General features: G+C 54.5%; 1 protein-coding gene across 1 annotated transcript in view; it reads right to left on the reverse strand.

The window, feature by feature from the left end:
* Window positions 1-995: 995 nt before the first annotated feature.
* The window catches only part of LHX4 (LIM homeobox 4), a 43,451-nt gene continuing 27,796 nt past the window's right edge, over window positions 996-16,650 (reverse strand). The window contains exons 3-6 of the mRNA XM_033847763.2: window positions 9,562-9,764; window positions 4,802-4,956; window positions 4,229-4,400; window positions 996-2,087 (exon numbers count right to left, since the gene is read on the reverse strand). Coding sequence (XP_033703654.1) covers window positions 1,693-2,087; window positions 4,229-4,400; window positions 4,802-4,956; window positions 9,562-9,764 — 925 coding nt within the window. The 3' untranslated portion in view covers window positions 996-1,692. The remainder of the gene's footprint in view (window positions 2,088-4,228; window positions 4,401-4,801; window positions 4,957-9,561; window positions 9,765-16,650) is intronic.

Below are 16,650 nucleotides of genomic sequence, written 5' to 3' on the forward strand. Positions count from 1 at the left end.
CAAAACCATTCCCGGAAGGAAGGGTCCTTAGGTGCTTTGGCCCCATCACTTGCTGTGAAAGAAAGGCAATACCATCTTACCCTTTCCCACTCTGCTGATCTTGTTTAAGAGAATGGGAGGCCAGAAGAAGCAAACCACCATTTCCCAAGGGGACTGGAATAAATTCCACCTGGCTATATCCAGTATGCACACGGAGAGCTTCCTGATGGACAGATGTGTGGCATAAAGTGGGACTTGTAGCACCATTCGCAACGGTATTTCCTGTAGAAGTGCAGTCTGTTGCAGAGACAGCAGCTCATAAAGCAGGGGTTGCCCTTGCCCTTGCCTCAGGCTTGGTGATGGGCTACTGCAGACCCGCAAGCTCAGAGTCTCTGCACTGCCACTGGCTGGAGAGCTCTGCCTTTCTGAGTGCAGAACTGGAGCAACCCAGGGCCTGGCATGAGTCCAGCCAGCAACCCAGAGGGATGCAGCCAGGGACCATTTGGAACCCTTTGGACAATTTTAGGGCTGCTCCCTAAATGATTCCTCCCAACCAAGATAGGCCAAGAAGCATTGCTAGTACTCGGAAGAGGCCAAGACTGTCCTCCAATTGAGTCAACTAGCACAGCAGAGAAAGCTCACATTTTTAAAGGGCTGAGGAGGGTTGGCTGCAAGTGAGCGGGGGCGGGTGGAGTTACAAGCTCATCTAAACCAAGTCCCTCAAAACAGACACAATGTCATTTCGCCCTACCGGATGAGAACTCTGGGAGACTGGCATCTGCTGACTTGGCTAAACAGACCGCATATTTGGAATCCAAACGTCTACAAATGTTTTCACTGATTGTCGTTCTGTTCTCTCCATATTTTAGCTTTGATCATTTTGGAACCCACAGCCTGTCTTGTGGAATAAATAATACAGGCAAATTAAAAAGGCACATTGTGTACCAGGGGGACTTGTCATGCAGTCGCTGTGATGGTCCAGGGCCACTCAGCTCCAGCCTCAGAGTCACCTGCAATGAAAAGCACTTCTTGCCGTCAGGGATTCAGTGATATAGATGGGATTTCATAAAAACCAAAACTGACCAAATGGTCTCCGGCATGTATTTCTGGGTAGGGAAGAAGTCATATTTTTCACAGCAAAAAAAAAAGGAGGAGGGAGCATGTTTTCAACATCGAACTCTGGCCATCAAAGTTTTCCACTGACCTTTAATAAGTGACTTTTTATTTTGAAAATTAGGGTTCAATAAAGGTGGTCCAGAAATCACTTTTATCAATATTCAAGGGCCGTGATGCCTCTACCTCAGAAATCTTGGTTCTGGTGAGAGCAGTGGTTCGGGGGGGCATGACGAGACACTCCGGTTGGAGCAGAGTTCCCAAAGAGCAAGGTGGCCTGACACAGTCATGCCGTCAACCAAGCACTGTGCAGCCAAAGCCTGTAAGCAGGGCGGGGGAGGAGCCAACAAGCCAGCACCCTAGCGCTCTGGGCTCTGTGCCCCTGTGCTGTGTTCTGAGACGAGGCTGCTCTCCCACCACTTCCCAGGAAAACAAGCCCTAGTGGGGTCCCGCGACCTCCCCGGGATCGGCAGAGGACTTCCATTGAAAATAATGGAAATTCACATTGGCGCGCTTTTGATCCTTAAAAGGCAAGTCTCTTTTGATCCTTGAAGATATTCTGTCAAGCCAGAGGACGGGTAGGGTGGGGAGGAGAGGTGCTTAAAAAGGAGGATGATCCATTTCATCGAGCCAAGAGGCTGGGCTAGTTGGAAAGTCGGGATAGCCTACACTGCTTCCTGTGGAGATGTCAGAGGTGGGTCCCCCAGCCATGGCTCTCAGCGTCTGGCTTACTCCCTGCCCTGCATGCGCAATGAGGCCCAAATTACTGTCCACCGTGTAATCCAGCCCATTGAGCAAAGGAGCGTGGGATGGCAGGGACGAGATGGAGGATGGAGACTGGGGAATTCCATAGGGGCTCCCATCCCTCAAGTCCTGATAGGATTGTCCTGTCCCATCCATGGAGAAGCTCCCATTCATTAACTGTCCGCCTGTAACGTCCCCCACGTTGCCATAAATCCTATTGGTGTGGCCAAGTTCTGAGAGAATTTGATCCTCTGTGGACAAAAGAACGGAGATTTATTGTCAGCCGCCAGGACTCCGGTGGTCCCCTGTTCTTCACAACCTAGGAATACACACGACCAGGAAAGAAGCCCAAGCATGAGCCAGGCGCCAACACGTCAGCCTGGCATCCAGAGACTGACCCACATCAAGGGGAAAAAACAGAACCCACACCTGCAGAGACCAAACGCCCAGGTCCCAGAAGACTGGACAAATGTTTGGTGAGTTTGTTGGTCCCACGTGTGCTCAGGTACGAAGATGGCTACACTGAGGAATACGAACGCCTGAGGTTTGGTGGGTCATATGTCCTCCACATCACAAACGGAAGAAACTCTGTGCTAACAAGATTTCATCTGAAAGTTTTCAAGCTGGGAAAAGTGCTTGGTTCAGTTAGTTGGGAAACAAGCAGGCCCATGCGGTCAGGGGGGCTGAGGACCTCTCTAAGATGTGTACGAAAGCCTTCTGGTCTACCTGGGAAAGAGGTTCAGTATTCAAGTACTTGGTTTCTCTGTCTACCAATAAGCTCTTCACTGGAGACAAAGTATTGGACTGATTAAGGCAAATGACCTTCTTGTTTTATGAAGAATTTCATTAAGGGGATCTAATGGAACCTTTGCCACCGGGAAGAATTCCTCTCTCCGACCGAAGTGAGCAATTTTAGTCTTAAGAAAAAGAAGATTATATAATTACCTGGAGAGACCAATGATATGTCAACCTGGGGACCCACCTGCACCCAACAGAAAGGAGCTATGAAACAAGACTTAACAATCCTGTATGTTCCAGACGTTGATTTCAGCAGCTTAGAGGAGATTAAGTGGCTTTCCCCCTCCCCCGCCAAGAGGCCTGGAAGGTGAGCATAGGGCCCTTGAACCCTCCCCAGGGCCCCACGGGCAGACCTCTGGGCTGGGCTACAGTCCTCTCAGGACATCACGGTCCTGGCGGGCAGCCCACAGACTTCCTTTCTATTCCCACCTGGGCCTGTGCATCCTTCCTACCAAGGCCACCCCAGAGTGGACTTCAACACCCCTCCCTCCTGACGACCTGCCCTAGGCTGTCCCTCACCCCACCCATAAAAATGAAGAGGAGGAGAGGAGTCATGCCCTTTAGAGGGGCCAGGGGTCGAAGGCTCAGCTCCACTGTGAAACGGCCATTACCTGGCCTTTTGCCTACACCTGTCATCCCGTGCGGCCAGGGCCCTCTGTGGGAGCCACAGGCTCCCTAGAGGGGATGGTCGTGTCTCCCAAGTGTGAAAATGTGCTGAGCTTTCCCCAAACACATTCACAGTCAGTTGTGTTCACGGATCCCCAAGAACACTGCGAGGTGGGCAAGGATGTGGTTATTCCCCATTTATAGATGGGGAAACTGAGGCTCGAGAGAAGTGAATCCGTTTGACAGAGCCATAACCGGAAGCCAGATTTCTGATCCCCCAGCTCAGGACTCTTCCCTTCGCCCCACAACAGAAGACCTTCCACATTCGAGGACTCATTGCATGAGAACCGTTACGGCTATCTGCAAACGACCGAAGGATCCAAAACATGCAGCCATTTGCAACTTTGCTGACGCACAAATTTGAATATAGCGCATGCAGCAAAGCGCGTGCGCTGGACCGGGTGACAGGAGCGGTGGGGGAAGGGATTTCAGAATGAGGCCGGTCCCCACCTCACGTGCGCTCACAGTACTGACTTCCCGGGGCAAAGGGCCCGTTCAGCACATCCTCCCACCGCCAGGAGAGGAGGTGGCTCACTCTAGGGGGTCACGGGAGGGAGCCCAGTGCCCCGGCCGAGGGGAGAAATGCAGGAGGGGGGCTCAGGGTGCAGGCAGAGACACAGCTGTCCTGCACAGCTGCCTGGGCTGGTGAGGGAGCCCCGGGCCGCAGGCAAGGAGGGGAGGCCTTGGGGCCCATGGGCTTGGGAACCCGGCTTCCATGTGTCCGCAGCAGAGCTCTGGTTTCCTCTGCCCTGTCCCCTCTGGAAGGGCCACTACCCTTTCCCCCCTGCCCTTTACCCCAAGTTGCAGGGAGAGCTGTGTTCGAGAGGGAGGTGGCCAGGCCTCCAGAAAGACCCCTCGTGAGCATCGGGGATGAGTTTCCCAGGGGCCTCTCCTAGGGCCTGGGCCTCGCCCCGGCAGCCCTGCTCACCTCGGAAGCTCAGCTCACTGTCACTAACCCCACAGTCCTCTGCCGAGCTCTCCTTCTCCTGTTTGCTGCCTCCCCGGCTCCTCTTGACGCTCTTATAGAACTGCCCCCAGCGGTGCCGCCCCGCGTCCTTCTTCAGCCGCTTTTCCTTGGCCCTTCTGTTCTGAAACCAAACCTGCCACACAAGCACAAGGGACAATCTCGGGGGGCGTCCACCACGAACCCAAAGCCCCCAGGGTCCCCGAGACAAAAGACAAAGACCGAAGCCTCAGCAGAGCTCAGGGCAAGGAATGGGACGTGCCCACCACTCCCCCTGCCTGGGCCTCAGAAATCTGCCTCTGATTCGGCAGATTTCCGGGGCTTGTGGCCCTGAGCCCAACTCCCCCAGGGGATCAGCGACACCGCTGATGAGGTACCATGGGTACCACTCCCGAAGCCTCCCTCACGTGGAGGGCACAGATGCAGGGACCCGCAGGACAGCCTCCACCCCTGCCCCAGGCCCGGCCTGGGTGGCGCCGGGCCTGGGATCCCCGGTCAGCAAAGGAGGCCCGGGGGCCAGGGTGGCTGGTGTCTCACCTGTACGACCCTCATGTCCAGGCCTGTCTCCGAGGACAGCTGCTCCCTCACGTGCCGGGCGGGCTTAGGGGAGTTCTTGTAGGCGTTCTTCAATGTCTCCAGCTGCTTCGCCGTGATGGTGGTCCGGGGTCGCTTAGCTCCGGCCTCTGAGTCATCTGCAATGAAAACCACTTCTTACTGGGTCCAGCCCATCTGGAGCAGCTGGGTCTCAACCCGCCTTCCTCCTCTCCCCATATAATCTTGCCTGCTATGGGCAAGAGTGAGGGAAAATGGGGGAATACCAAAGGGGCGTGGTCCCAAACCCCAGGGAGCCCACAGGCCCTCTGAGTCACTGAAAAGTGAGGACCATGTCCTCCTTGCCTCAGCTCCCTGCCTCTCCCCTGCCAGCCCAGCCACACAGGGGCTTTCCTCAGACTGAAGGTGTACCACTCCATGCGTTTCCCCATCATGACAAACACTCTGACTGGCCAACCATGTGAGTCACTGCCAAGGCTGCAAAGGTGAAGGAGTCGGAATGAAGTCTGTGCTCTGGGCTGCCCCAGACGCCTGCCCCTCCTCCCATCAGGAAGGTCCGTTCCCCCAGGTCCCACCCACGGCTTCGCTGCCTTGCCACAGCCCTGGGCTCATAGCAGGGGTGACCTGTACATTCACTATTCACCGAAGCAGTGTTCATAAATTATGGGTCAGAGCCCACTAGTGTGTTGTGAAGTCAATTTAGTTGATCGCAAACTAAGAGAGGAAATCAAATGGATGGGATGGAGTGAGATGGGATGGGCTGGGACGGGATGGACGAGGCAGATGAGAGCGAGTATTGTTTCATGAAACTTGATCAATGCTTGCTGTATGAATCTGTGTGCTGAGTTGAAACATAAAATGAGTCTCTTACTGTAGATCATAGTCAAACTTTTTGGAAAAACACTGGTCTGAAGAGTGTTCAGGACAACATGCTGATTGATCAACTGTCTTCAGTGGATTTTGAGCATCAAGTTCCTGTGGGTCAAAGGCTGTTTATTCTCAGTCAGAGTCAGGCACAGAGAGAGGCACTGGGTGTAAGTGGTTTGCTCCTCTCCCAGCACTCAGACTTACTTCCGTTCTCTGCCTAGCACCCCCGGGAGTCAAGCAAGAGGGAACGGGCGGCTGCGTCTGGCCCTCTGGGGTCTTTGTGCCCCTCCCACATATGTACTTTGAAGGGGGTCTGCTCCATGCCTATCTTCCCACCTTTCTTCCTTTCCACCTAAGAAAACCCTCTCTTAGGAACAACAATAAAAATAGCTAATGTTTATTAAGTGCTTACTGTGTGCCTGGTGTTGACCTGAGAGCTTTATGTGCCCAGGAGCCTCACAACAATTCTAAAAGGTTTTTCTTGGAGTCAGAAGACCTGGGTTCACCATTCTCATTGAGTGAGTGCATGGGCAAGTCCCCTCACCCCTCTGAAGCCTGGGTGGGTGGCACGTTGTAGGATTAAGTCATCCTTAATGACATGAAGCCCAGGCTCACACTACGATCAGTCGTGCACACAGCGGAGGGGGGACAAGGCCCCCAGTCCTCTCTCCTCCTTGGGCCGTTTTCTTCCCCAGCAGAGGACTGTCATCCTCAAAGCCCACCACTCAAGTCCCTCCCTGGGGTCCTGGACACAGGACCAGGAGGAAGGATTCCAGAGCCACTGAGGCACATGCACTGAGGAAAACCTCCAAAATTCTTTAAATTCTGTTGTTAGGAATCACTCCCGTCTACCCGTATTTACAGAGATAAGAGCATGACAGAACTTGATGCAAATACGAAACAGTGCACTTTAAAAATACCCATACGGTCTTTACGTACAAAATTTGAAATAATGAAACCACCAAAAATTTTTTCAATTCATCGAGAATTGCTTAATTTCAAGATAGGTTGGCCTAGTGCATTAGGTTGGCCAGATGGCAGTGCCACTGGGACAAACCCCTGTCATCCTGGGTTGGTGGCCCCTTGGTTCCGCATGGCTGGCTATGTACGCGGAACTTTCTTCTTGTGATTATGGGGACTATTATGCTGTTATTTTAACATTCACTGTTATTATAATTTAAAATCTTTTTTATATCCTATAACAATATCATCCAAGTATTCATTAAGTAGCGGTGGCAGTGCTCGTGCTGAAAAATGTACCCGAAAATCAATAACTTTGGTACGGAAGTTAAATGTGATAAAATGCTATGAGGAAGGCCAAGCAAGACCATGATACCCTAGGCTGTTAATTTAGGAGAGAGCATCTGGGAGAGACTGAGATAGTGCTGAGAAAATAAAAAGTAGCATTAAGGCAAAGACACACTTCACTGGTTATGGATTTATGTGCTCCCAGGATACACGCCCGCCCCTCGACTTTTTACATTAATTCTTATGGGAAAATTAGTCTTAAAATATGTTAGTTTTGAATTATGCAGGGTCTCCTAGCACTTGTCCCTGGCCTAAAATGCCACCTCATTATATTGAAAATGCAAATATCCAGGGAGACTAACAAATGAACGAAATCATTCACACCAAGATACAAATAGCTGATATTCAGTCTTTTGGGTAGCACCAGCGAGGGAACCTAAGCCTGAAAGAGGGTTTAGATTAGCAAGGAGGAATTAAAACATAAGAAGAGAGAGCCAAATGCCCCACAGCAGACCAAGGCCCCTGCTGTACCGAGGAGCACCCAGATTTCAAGGGATGGAGCGGCCGCTGCCTCACTGACAGCCAGAGGCAGGAGGAACGGACCGGAAACACTGTGTAAGCCCCAGCTGCTGGCAAACCTACAACAGATCTCACCTACCGTTTGCATTTCTTTTCCACGTTGGTCTCTCCCTCGTGGAACGTCCCATTCCACAAGCGTCAGCCTCTGGAAACCTCAGGACACAGCCCTATGTGACAGGTGCTCTGACCCACCCCTATGGAGCTGAGATGCCGAGGTTCAGCCAGGTACACAACTTGCCGGGGGAACCCCCAAGTTAGTGCATGACCCGGCAGAGATGCCCACCAACCTCTGAGGCCAAATTCGGTGTCTTTCCACCATCCTACAGAGGTCTGCTGCGAGGCAAAGCATCCTCGATAAGAGCGTTAGCCCCACTGGGTCATTCTTGCCTCCCCAGCTGGTCTCCCCTTTCTCTCGACCCATCCACAGTAGCAGTGGACGCCGGGCTGCACGTGCTCAGGGTCTAAAGGAGGCCTCTGACTGCGAGAAGCAGCCGCTGGCCCTGGGGGTGGCCTGCATCCTTGGGGTCTCTGGTGAAGGGCATCAGAGTTGCACAGGCAGCTTGGGCTCTCTGAGTCCATCTGCGCTGAGGGTTTATCCCTAATCTTCTGTGACACCATAAGTGACTCCAAAGTAACTGCACCGAGTGAGTTTTAAGGGGCCAGAGCAGATTAATACATTAAGGCAAAGAGCCTGGGAGCAGGCTTGCAGAGGCCCCAGAAAGAGGAGAAGAGACTAAAGGGCGGTCCATGTCAAACGCCAGAACTCTGGGGGTGGGGGCAGAAGAGAGAGGAGGCCCTGCCGCGCTGTCCCTCCCAGCCTGAGCTCGGTTCCCGCGGCCTCACCAACACAAACACTTGAACTGCATTCGTTAGCAAAAGACTAATTTCTCCATGCATTGATCGTATCTATACAATATATATGTGGGGACCGACGAAAGACCTGGAAGGAGATACATGAAATTGTCGTTCCTTTGTTTTTTCATCAAGCCCAGAGCCGTCAACAAAAGTGTTCCGCAGTAACACCCTGAGTCGAAATAAACTCTAGTCAAAGGCAAATGACCTTGGACGTTTCACGAGTTTGTGCGCCTGAGATTCCCAGGTTGACTTTGGCCAAATACCATATTCGGGTGGAGGGCACAGCCGTGAGTGAGAAGCCTGAGGTGAGGCTGCAGGAGGTGGGGAGTCGGGCTTGGCTTTCCTGCGGGGAATGGCGGGGAGGGGTCCGAGCCCTCTCTAGGCCCTGGGAAGGCCCAGGAAAGACCTAGGGCTGCCCAGGAGCAAGGCCTTGGAGGGCAGGAGCCGCTGCTGCCCAGGTCGCCCCTGTGAAGGCAGGCTTTCCAGGGTGGTTACTAAAGGCTGGGGCCCGACATCAGCCTCAGCCTGTGCTGCGAGCTTCTGTGCAGACCGTGCTCAGGGCCCTGAGGTGGCCAGGGAAGGGTGGCGGGGTGCACGGGAGCAGATGGTTCAGATGGTGGGGTCTCCCTGAACGAGGAGACTGGCTGAGCATCTGCTCCCATATGAGGGGCTTGGGAGACACAAGAGTCGTCACCCCTAAGGCCCTGCCCTCGAGAAGCCCACAGTCTGAGAGGGGAAACACAATACAGTTAACTGAAAACCGAGCTGACCCGTTCCAAGGGTGACCTAGGCCAATGCCAGGGCTCCTGCTGACCGAAGCCTCTGAGGTGCAGAGGTAGATGTGCACCCCGATATGTGAAACTGATGAGCAGCTCCACTGCAGACGGAGCACCCTCCCAGCCCCGCCCCAAGCGAGGGGCCTCGAGATGATGGGCACAAGGTCCTCAGCAGCTCCCGAGCCAACGTGCTGGCGCGCGAGACAGGCAGGTACTCAGCGGCCGGAAACCGGTTGATGCTTCCGTGGAGCAGCAAGTGCCAAGGGCTGGGGGCTGGGGGTTCCCCCTCCCTGCAGGCATCTGGGAAGGTTCTAGAGGAGGCAGGGGGCGAGCAGGGCTCCGAGGGGTGGGCAGCCCGGACTCAGGCAGGACAGGGGGCACGGCCGGCACGGAGGCCGGGGGAGGGGCCGTGCTGATTACCGTTCTGCTTGGCCGTCTCGTAGTCCTCCTTGCACACCAGCCGTCCGTCCTCCATGAGGTAGAACTCGTCCCCCGTGGCCAGCTGCCGGTTACAGATGATGCAGGCGAAGCAGTGCAGGTGGTAGACGAAGTCCTGCGCCTTCCTGACCACCTGGGTCGGGGGGATGCCCTGCTGGCAGGCCGTGCATTTTGTGCCGAAGCGCCTGTAAGGGCAGCGCGGCGTGAAAAGATTAGAGCGCGCGGCAGGGAGGCGGGGTCTGGCTTGCGCGCACTTTTCATCTGTCCCTCCCCCACCCCACCACTCCGGGGGGTCCATGGGCCTCCACCCCTGGGCCACCCAACTGTCCGATTAACAGCTCGTCAGTTCACCCAGGGCTGTAGGATTTTCCAGGTCCCACTGAGCGGGCAGTTTCGCCCTCTGCCTCCTGGTTTCTTCAGCTTGATGGTGAGGCCTGGAGGACCAGCCCCACGGGGCAACCGTGTGCACCCATGTGCATAAAGCATCAGGTGAAACGCCTCTTCCCGTGCTCCCCACGGGAGAGGCCCGTGTGGCTGGGACACGCCACACGCCGGGGCCCACACGGGGCTCCGGAGAAATCACACGTCGGCCGCAGAGCGGGCCTCTCACGATGGGTTCTCTCTCCTGCCTCTCCCCTCCATCCGGCAGACACCAAACCCTCCGTAGCAGCCTCCGTCCCCTTCCCACGCACAGCCCCTGAGATGTGAGCCCGGGAATCTGCGCTTTATACCCCTGCCACCATTCGAGGTGCGGGGCCTGCAGACCTCAGTTTGAAAAATGCTGCCTCAGACCTCTTCCCATCAACCCCTTTCTGGAGCAGCACCGAGGCAAGAGGAAGGTGCCCACCACCCGGGCCCAAGGTTGGGAAAAGAAGAGAAGTAGACTATTGCAACTATAGTCCAGCTGGGGCATTAAGCCCCGTTCCCTGTCCTGGCCATACACACAGAGCCACACCAGTGGTCGTAGAGGCCAGAGGGGAATTGGGGGCCAGTGCAGATGTGACGATGAAGCGGTGGGTGCGTGGGGGGCTCTGCTGCAGGAGGGAGGTGGGAGGGTTAGGGAGGAAGGGGCAGAGTTTAAAACAGCAATCAACCTAATTATTCATGACATTTCACACAGCAGAACTTTATCTTCTTCAGGATGAAAGACTTTGCCTAATGGATCTGGGGAAGGTTTGATTTTAATGGTCCTTTTAACTAATGCTTATAGGCAGCCTGATTTCCCCTGAAAGGACAGTACATATTTCATCCCCATTAATACCAAATAAATTAATTATGGTCATGGCTATCATGATGAATCCCAGATTAATGCAGAATGATGGGTCTCTTGTGCAGTAATGATACCTGCCGGGGGCTGCAGGGGCCTGGAGCAGGCACGGCCAGCTGCGGCTTCAGCCCCATCCCGGGGGCATGGAGTCACAGAGAGAAGTGGGGTTCTCTAAGTCTAGATGGGTAACCCCGAAAGAGCCAGGAGCGTGGCCCCAGGGACTGCTCTTCTGAGACGAGATCTGAGGAGGGTGTCGGGGTGTGAGGGCCTGAGCTGTTTGGCTCGGAAGGACCCCAGGCTTCTGAACTCCTGGAATGCCCCCCGGTTTTGTGAGGACGGTGGCATGCATGGAAGAAGGCCTCTTTAGAGCAGGGGTTCTCAGCCCAGAACTCAGGACGGGCTCTGTCAACTACCCCTGAGTTTTTTCAAAACTGTGCATCAGGAGGGGGGGCCTGGACTTTCAACAAATTTTCAAAGGGTTTCAAGGGTTTCATCAGATTTCAAGTCCAGGACCCAGAAAAGTAGAGATCAAGTTTGTTGAAAAATAAATCAGTGAATAAAGAACCATGATTTTAGAGATTATGCAAGGAGATGGCTAAATCTGAGAATGGAGAACAAAGTCTACTGTCAGTCCTAGATGGTTCTGAACCTCCCAGAGCACAGGTGAGAACCAGGCTGCTTCCACAGCTGCTGTCTAACCATGTCGCCTGTATTAGAGAGGAAGGCAGGCAGGCACCCAGCTCGTGTGTGTGTGTGTGTGTGTGTGTGTGTGGTGTGTGTGTGTGTGGTGTGTGCGTGTGTGTGTGTGTGTGTGTGTGTGTGTGTGTGTGTGTGTCTGAAGGACAAAGAGAAAGGAAGCCTGTTTATGTGTTACTAGAGTGTGTTTTCAAATTGCCTGTAGTTTGCTATCCAGTCCAGGCCAATTCACAAAGCAGGTGTTCAAAATGAAACAATCCTGCTCACTGCAAAACCCTCCCAAATAAACCACCGAAACCCAAGGGTCCAAATCCTTTGCTGCAAAGGCTGGAGCAGAAGCAGCTCCAGAGAAGAACTAGAATGTTCCAAAAAGCAAGTCCTATTTTGTGGCCAGGTCACGGGGTGGAGACCGGGGGTGGGGGCAGGAGGTGGGGGTGGGAGGAGGGCTGAGCAGACTCCAGAACAGAGTGGAGACCCTGCAGCGGCCCCGCCCACAGGCAGGGCCACATCCTCTCCCCACTAAAATGCAGGCTGTGGCTTTCCGTAACCAGAAACCTAGTTGACACCAGAGCCCCAGAGACATGAAAGATAACGAGGGTATAAATTTAATCTACATACCGACAGTGATTCATGCGTGAGGGTGGCAAGTGCACAAGAAAAATGAAAAATAAATGGACTTTCCCACCGGTGTTTTTTAGCAATTGAAGCAATTTTCCTGATTGTGGGATTTATACCGATGGTAAGTGGAAGTTGCCCCTTATTACCCCTCTCCCCTGGAGCACGGCCAGCGGGACCCTCAGCGAGGGGACTGCATGCACCCCCTGGGCCCACAGGGCTCTCCCAGCATGGCCCAGTCCTGAGGGGCTCCCCACCCCAACTTCTGGTCAGAGCCAGCGAGCCCAGAATAAGGCGCCGTCCTGTAGGGCTGCAGATGTGATGACGACACTGTCCTGAGTGTCCAGATCTCAGACCAGCCAGAGCCACAGGTGAGGCAGCCACGGCCTGGAGAGGATACACAACTTGTTCTGTGACGAGCAATAATGAGATGACCGCAGCTAAAACTCCCGGGTCCAAAACCAGGTAAAACTGTGAACCTGGCTGCTCCACAGAACCAATAGTCTAACCAACCTGACCAAATCTGCAGGATGCTGGGGGCGGGGGCCGAGCAGGACACTGGCCAAGGAAGAGGCTTCCGAGGAATTTTCTAGTCAGCATTCCCTTCGTCCTATCGCTGAGCCCCTACCGTGTGCAGGGCCCTGCCCGCTCGGGTGCAAACTGCACTGGCCTTGCTCACCAGAAGGACAATCTCTCTCTGGTCAACCCTGCCTGCTAGGCCTTCAGGGACGGCCGGTCTCCCCGGGGAAAGCAGCTGGAGCTGATCCAAAAGACAAAGAAAACACAAGGGAGGACTTGCTCATGGCTAACGTTTCTCAGAGCAACGTCACTGGCAATGCTCTTCTCTCTGCCCAACGAGCAGCAGGCAAGCCACAAAGACCCACCGAAGGAGTGAATGAACGCACGCAGGGAGGAATGGGTGCACGAACTGCTCCTTCAAGCACGTGTCCGAAGCAGGAGGGGAAGGGTTAGCACTCACCATAATAACTGCAGCTCCCGGCAAAAGCTCTCCTAAGAAGGGAACTGAACCCCCCGGTGAAATGAGGCCCGAAGTGTACGAAAACATAAACTTTCCACCCCACTTTGCTCTCATCATTGCACTCATTCCACAGATGTCTCCTGAGTGCCCAACCTGGAAGGCGGGGATTATGATGCCTTCTGACAAATGAGAAACTGAGGCTCAGATGGGGGAGGTGCCGGCCTCGGCTCACACAGGCAAAGAGTAAAAAGACCAGGATTTGAACTCGGTGCCTCTGACAGCACAGCTGGCGCACGGGGGGCATCAAAGGCAGAAAACATCATGGAGCAGCCAGCCGTGGTGCCTCTATTCTGGACTGGAAGTGGGTTCCAGGGGCCCTGTGCCCCTCAAGCATCCCCAGCTGCTCTGAGCGGCTCCCAGGCCTGCGATGCAGGGCTGCCCCAAGAGCCTTCCCCCGCGGCGTTCACCTCAACACACCAACGGGTCCTATCCACACCTTCCTGCACCTGTAGCTCAGGCGTGAGGGGCCTGGGCTTCCGGAAATGCACCAGACGTCATGGCTGACGTTCAGGGGCTGTCCCCGACCCTGGGAACAGGGCCAGGCCTGTGTCCTTGGCCTCGCCCTCTGCTCCCGTGCTCAGCCTGAGTTCCCTCTGCCCATTCATCTGTCCACCCCGGCTGCTCTCGACAGGCCTGCCTGGCCCACTGTCCACTTCAGGGTGTCTGGATACTGCAGGAAAGGTGACAGGCAGGCCTGGCAGGCACCACATCTTCTAGAAACAGGTGCATGTAAATCCTACACCGCAGATGTTCCAGCACATTCCTGATTTTAAGTTCTGCCTACCATCAGGCCAGGTACCATATTCTGGTCACCAACACGATTAAAGAGCAGCTCCCGTTTACCAAGCACCTGCCGTGTGCCCGCGTGGTACATAACCTCACTTGATCCTCGCAACTGGCCCTCAGGGCACACCGCTACCTCCCCGGGGCAGGCATTGTCACCCCGGCCCACGCCCCACCCCGGGGTGAGTTTGCCTCCTGGCTCACTGTCGCTCTCACCGTCCCTGCTGCCGTAATTCTCAGTGGCATCAGTGTCCCCAGAGTCCCTCCTGCCCCTGCCCTCTCGTTTCCTTGACCTCTTCTCCTGAAAGGCATGGCCTCCCCCGTTCCTCAGCCACTCATGCCCACGGTCCGCCCCGGACCCTGTCACCAGGAACTGCAGCGCCTCCAGGAATAACTTCCAACCTTTGCACCGTCCTGTCCTTCCAGCTCAGTCCCCGCAGTAGCCCGACGCCTACAGCCCTGCAACCCAGCCCCTCTCACTGCCCCTCCCTCCCCTCGTGGCCTCACGTCCCCCCCTTACCCAGCAAAGACTCCGTGGTCCACCTTAGGAATCGCTCTCGCGCCCACACCCCGAACCTGCGCCCCGCTCTCAGTCCTCTGCTTCCTCCATGCAGCACCGGGTGTCTGACAGCGCCGAGGGAAACCTACCACCTCCTTGACCGGGCTCCCCTTAAACTCAGGCTCTGGACCTCAAGAGGGCCCGGGAAAGCACAGGGCACTTCCCTAGTGCATTAGCCCCCCCACCTTCCCATACCTTCTCTCTCTCAGGCCCCTCATCCTCCGTCTCAGCTGGCAGCCCGGCCTCCTATTTCCAGGAGAAAAACAGAGCTCTAAGCAAAGGCCTGCCAGGCCCTCCCACTGTCCCGTCCACACACACCCCCCACCCCCGCCCCGCCGCTTGCCCAGGTCTCTCGGCTTCCTACAGCTGACTCGGCTGTGCTCCTGGTCAAGGCCGACCGCCCGCCTGGGCGCAGAGTCCGCTCCTTCCTGCCTAATAAGATCATTCACCCAGCAACTGGCCCCCTTGCCACCACATCATTAACTTCCCCTCTCTACCACATCTACCCAGCAGCATACAGCATGCTATTATCAATGTCCTGCCACTTAAAAAAATAAAACCTCTCTTGACCCTACACCTCCTTGCATCTACCAGCCCTTTCTCTACTCCCCTTGGAGCAAAATCCCTCAGAAGACGGGTCTCTAGGCAGGGTCTCTAATGCCCCTGCTCCTAGTCTTCTCTTGAATCCACTCCGATGGTTAATTTCATAAGCAACCAGATGTTTGCTCAAACATTTTCCTGGGTGTGTCTAGAAGCGGTTTTGGACAGATTAACATCTGAATCAGTGACGGAGTAAAGCAGATTGCCCTCCTCAATGCGATGGGCCTCATCCAATCAGGTGAAGACCTGAAGAGAACAGAAAGGCTGGCCCTCCCAAGAGTGAGAGTGAACTCCCCTTGCCTGACTGCCGGGAGCTGGGACATCGGTCTTTTCCTGCCTTTAGACTCGAACTGAAATGCTGGCCCTTCCTGGGTCTCGAGCCTGCCATCTTTTGGATTGGGACTTACACCATCAACTCTCCTGGGTCTCCAGCCTGCTGACTGCAGATCTTGGGGCTTCTCAGCCTCCAAAATCATCTGAGCCAATCCTTAAATTAAATCTCTTTACACACACACACCCCCCCACACACACCCCACACCCACACCCTGTTGGTTGCATTTCTGTGGAAAACCCTGAGTAATACACGCTCCAGTCAAGGTGCCACCGACATATCAACCCCAACTGCACTTGACCAGGTCAGCGCGGCCCCGGCATCGCTGAGTCCAGTGGTCAGGCCTAATCTTCCCTGACCTTCTACCACATCGGCCATCCCTCTTCCTTAGAACGCTGTGCTCACTTGGCCTCAGGACCCGACTCTCCTGGGTCTGCTCCTTCCTCGGACAGCCCCTCCTCCACCTCCCACACCTCTTCTCTGTCCCCCCCTACACCCCTGGGGATTCTACTTCCACCTCCAAGCCCAGACCTCCCCACCCAACTCCAGACGGGTACATCCCATGACGTCCTCAGCATCTCGACTTGGACGCCCAAGACCAAACTCCTGATCCAGATGCAGATCCCAGCATCTGTTCCTCAGGAACAGGAACATTTGCAATAGCATCAAAAAGAATCAAATATTTTAGGATAAATTTAACCAAACAGGTGCAAGACGTGCACACTGAAAACTACAAAATATTTCTGAAAGAAATTTTAAAAGACCAAGACAAATGGAAAGATATTCTATGTTCATGGCTTTAAAAACTTAATATTGTTAATATGGCAATACTATTCAAAGGGATTTACAGATTTAATGCAATTCCTATCAAAATCCCAACAGCACATTTTGCAGGAATTGAAAAGCCAATCTTAACCCTAATTTCATGGGCAACCAGATGTTTGCTCAAACAAACATCTATTGCAAATGTTTCTGTTCCTCCAGTGACCTTCCCCATCTCAGAGAAGGGTGATTTCATTCTTCCAGTTGCTCAGGCCGACAACCTCAGACACCCGCATCTGATCTGTCAGCAAATCTCATTGGCACCACTCAAAATTACGCCAAGAACTGGACCACCCCTCGCCGTCTCCACCACTGCCTCCCCAGCTGAGGCCACGCTTTCCCCTTGCCCACAGCTCCCC

The sequence above is a fragment of the Tursiops truncatus genome, chromosome 1, assembly GCF_011762595.2.
Source record: "Tursiops truncatus isolate mTurTru1 chromosome 1, mTurTru1.mat.Y, whole genome shotgun sequence".
NCBI lineage: Eukaryota > Metazoa > Chordata > Mammalia > Artiodactyla > Delphinidae > Tursiops > Tursiops truncatus.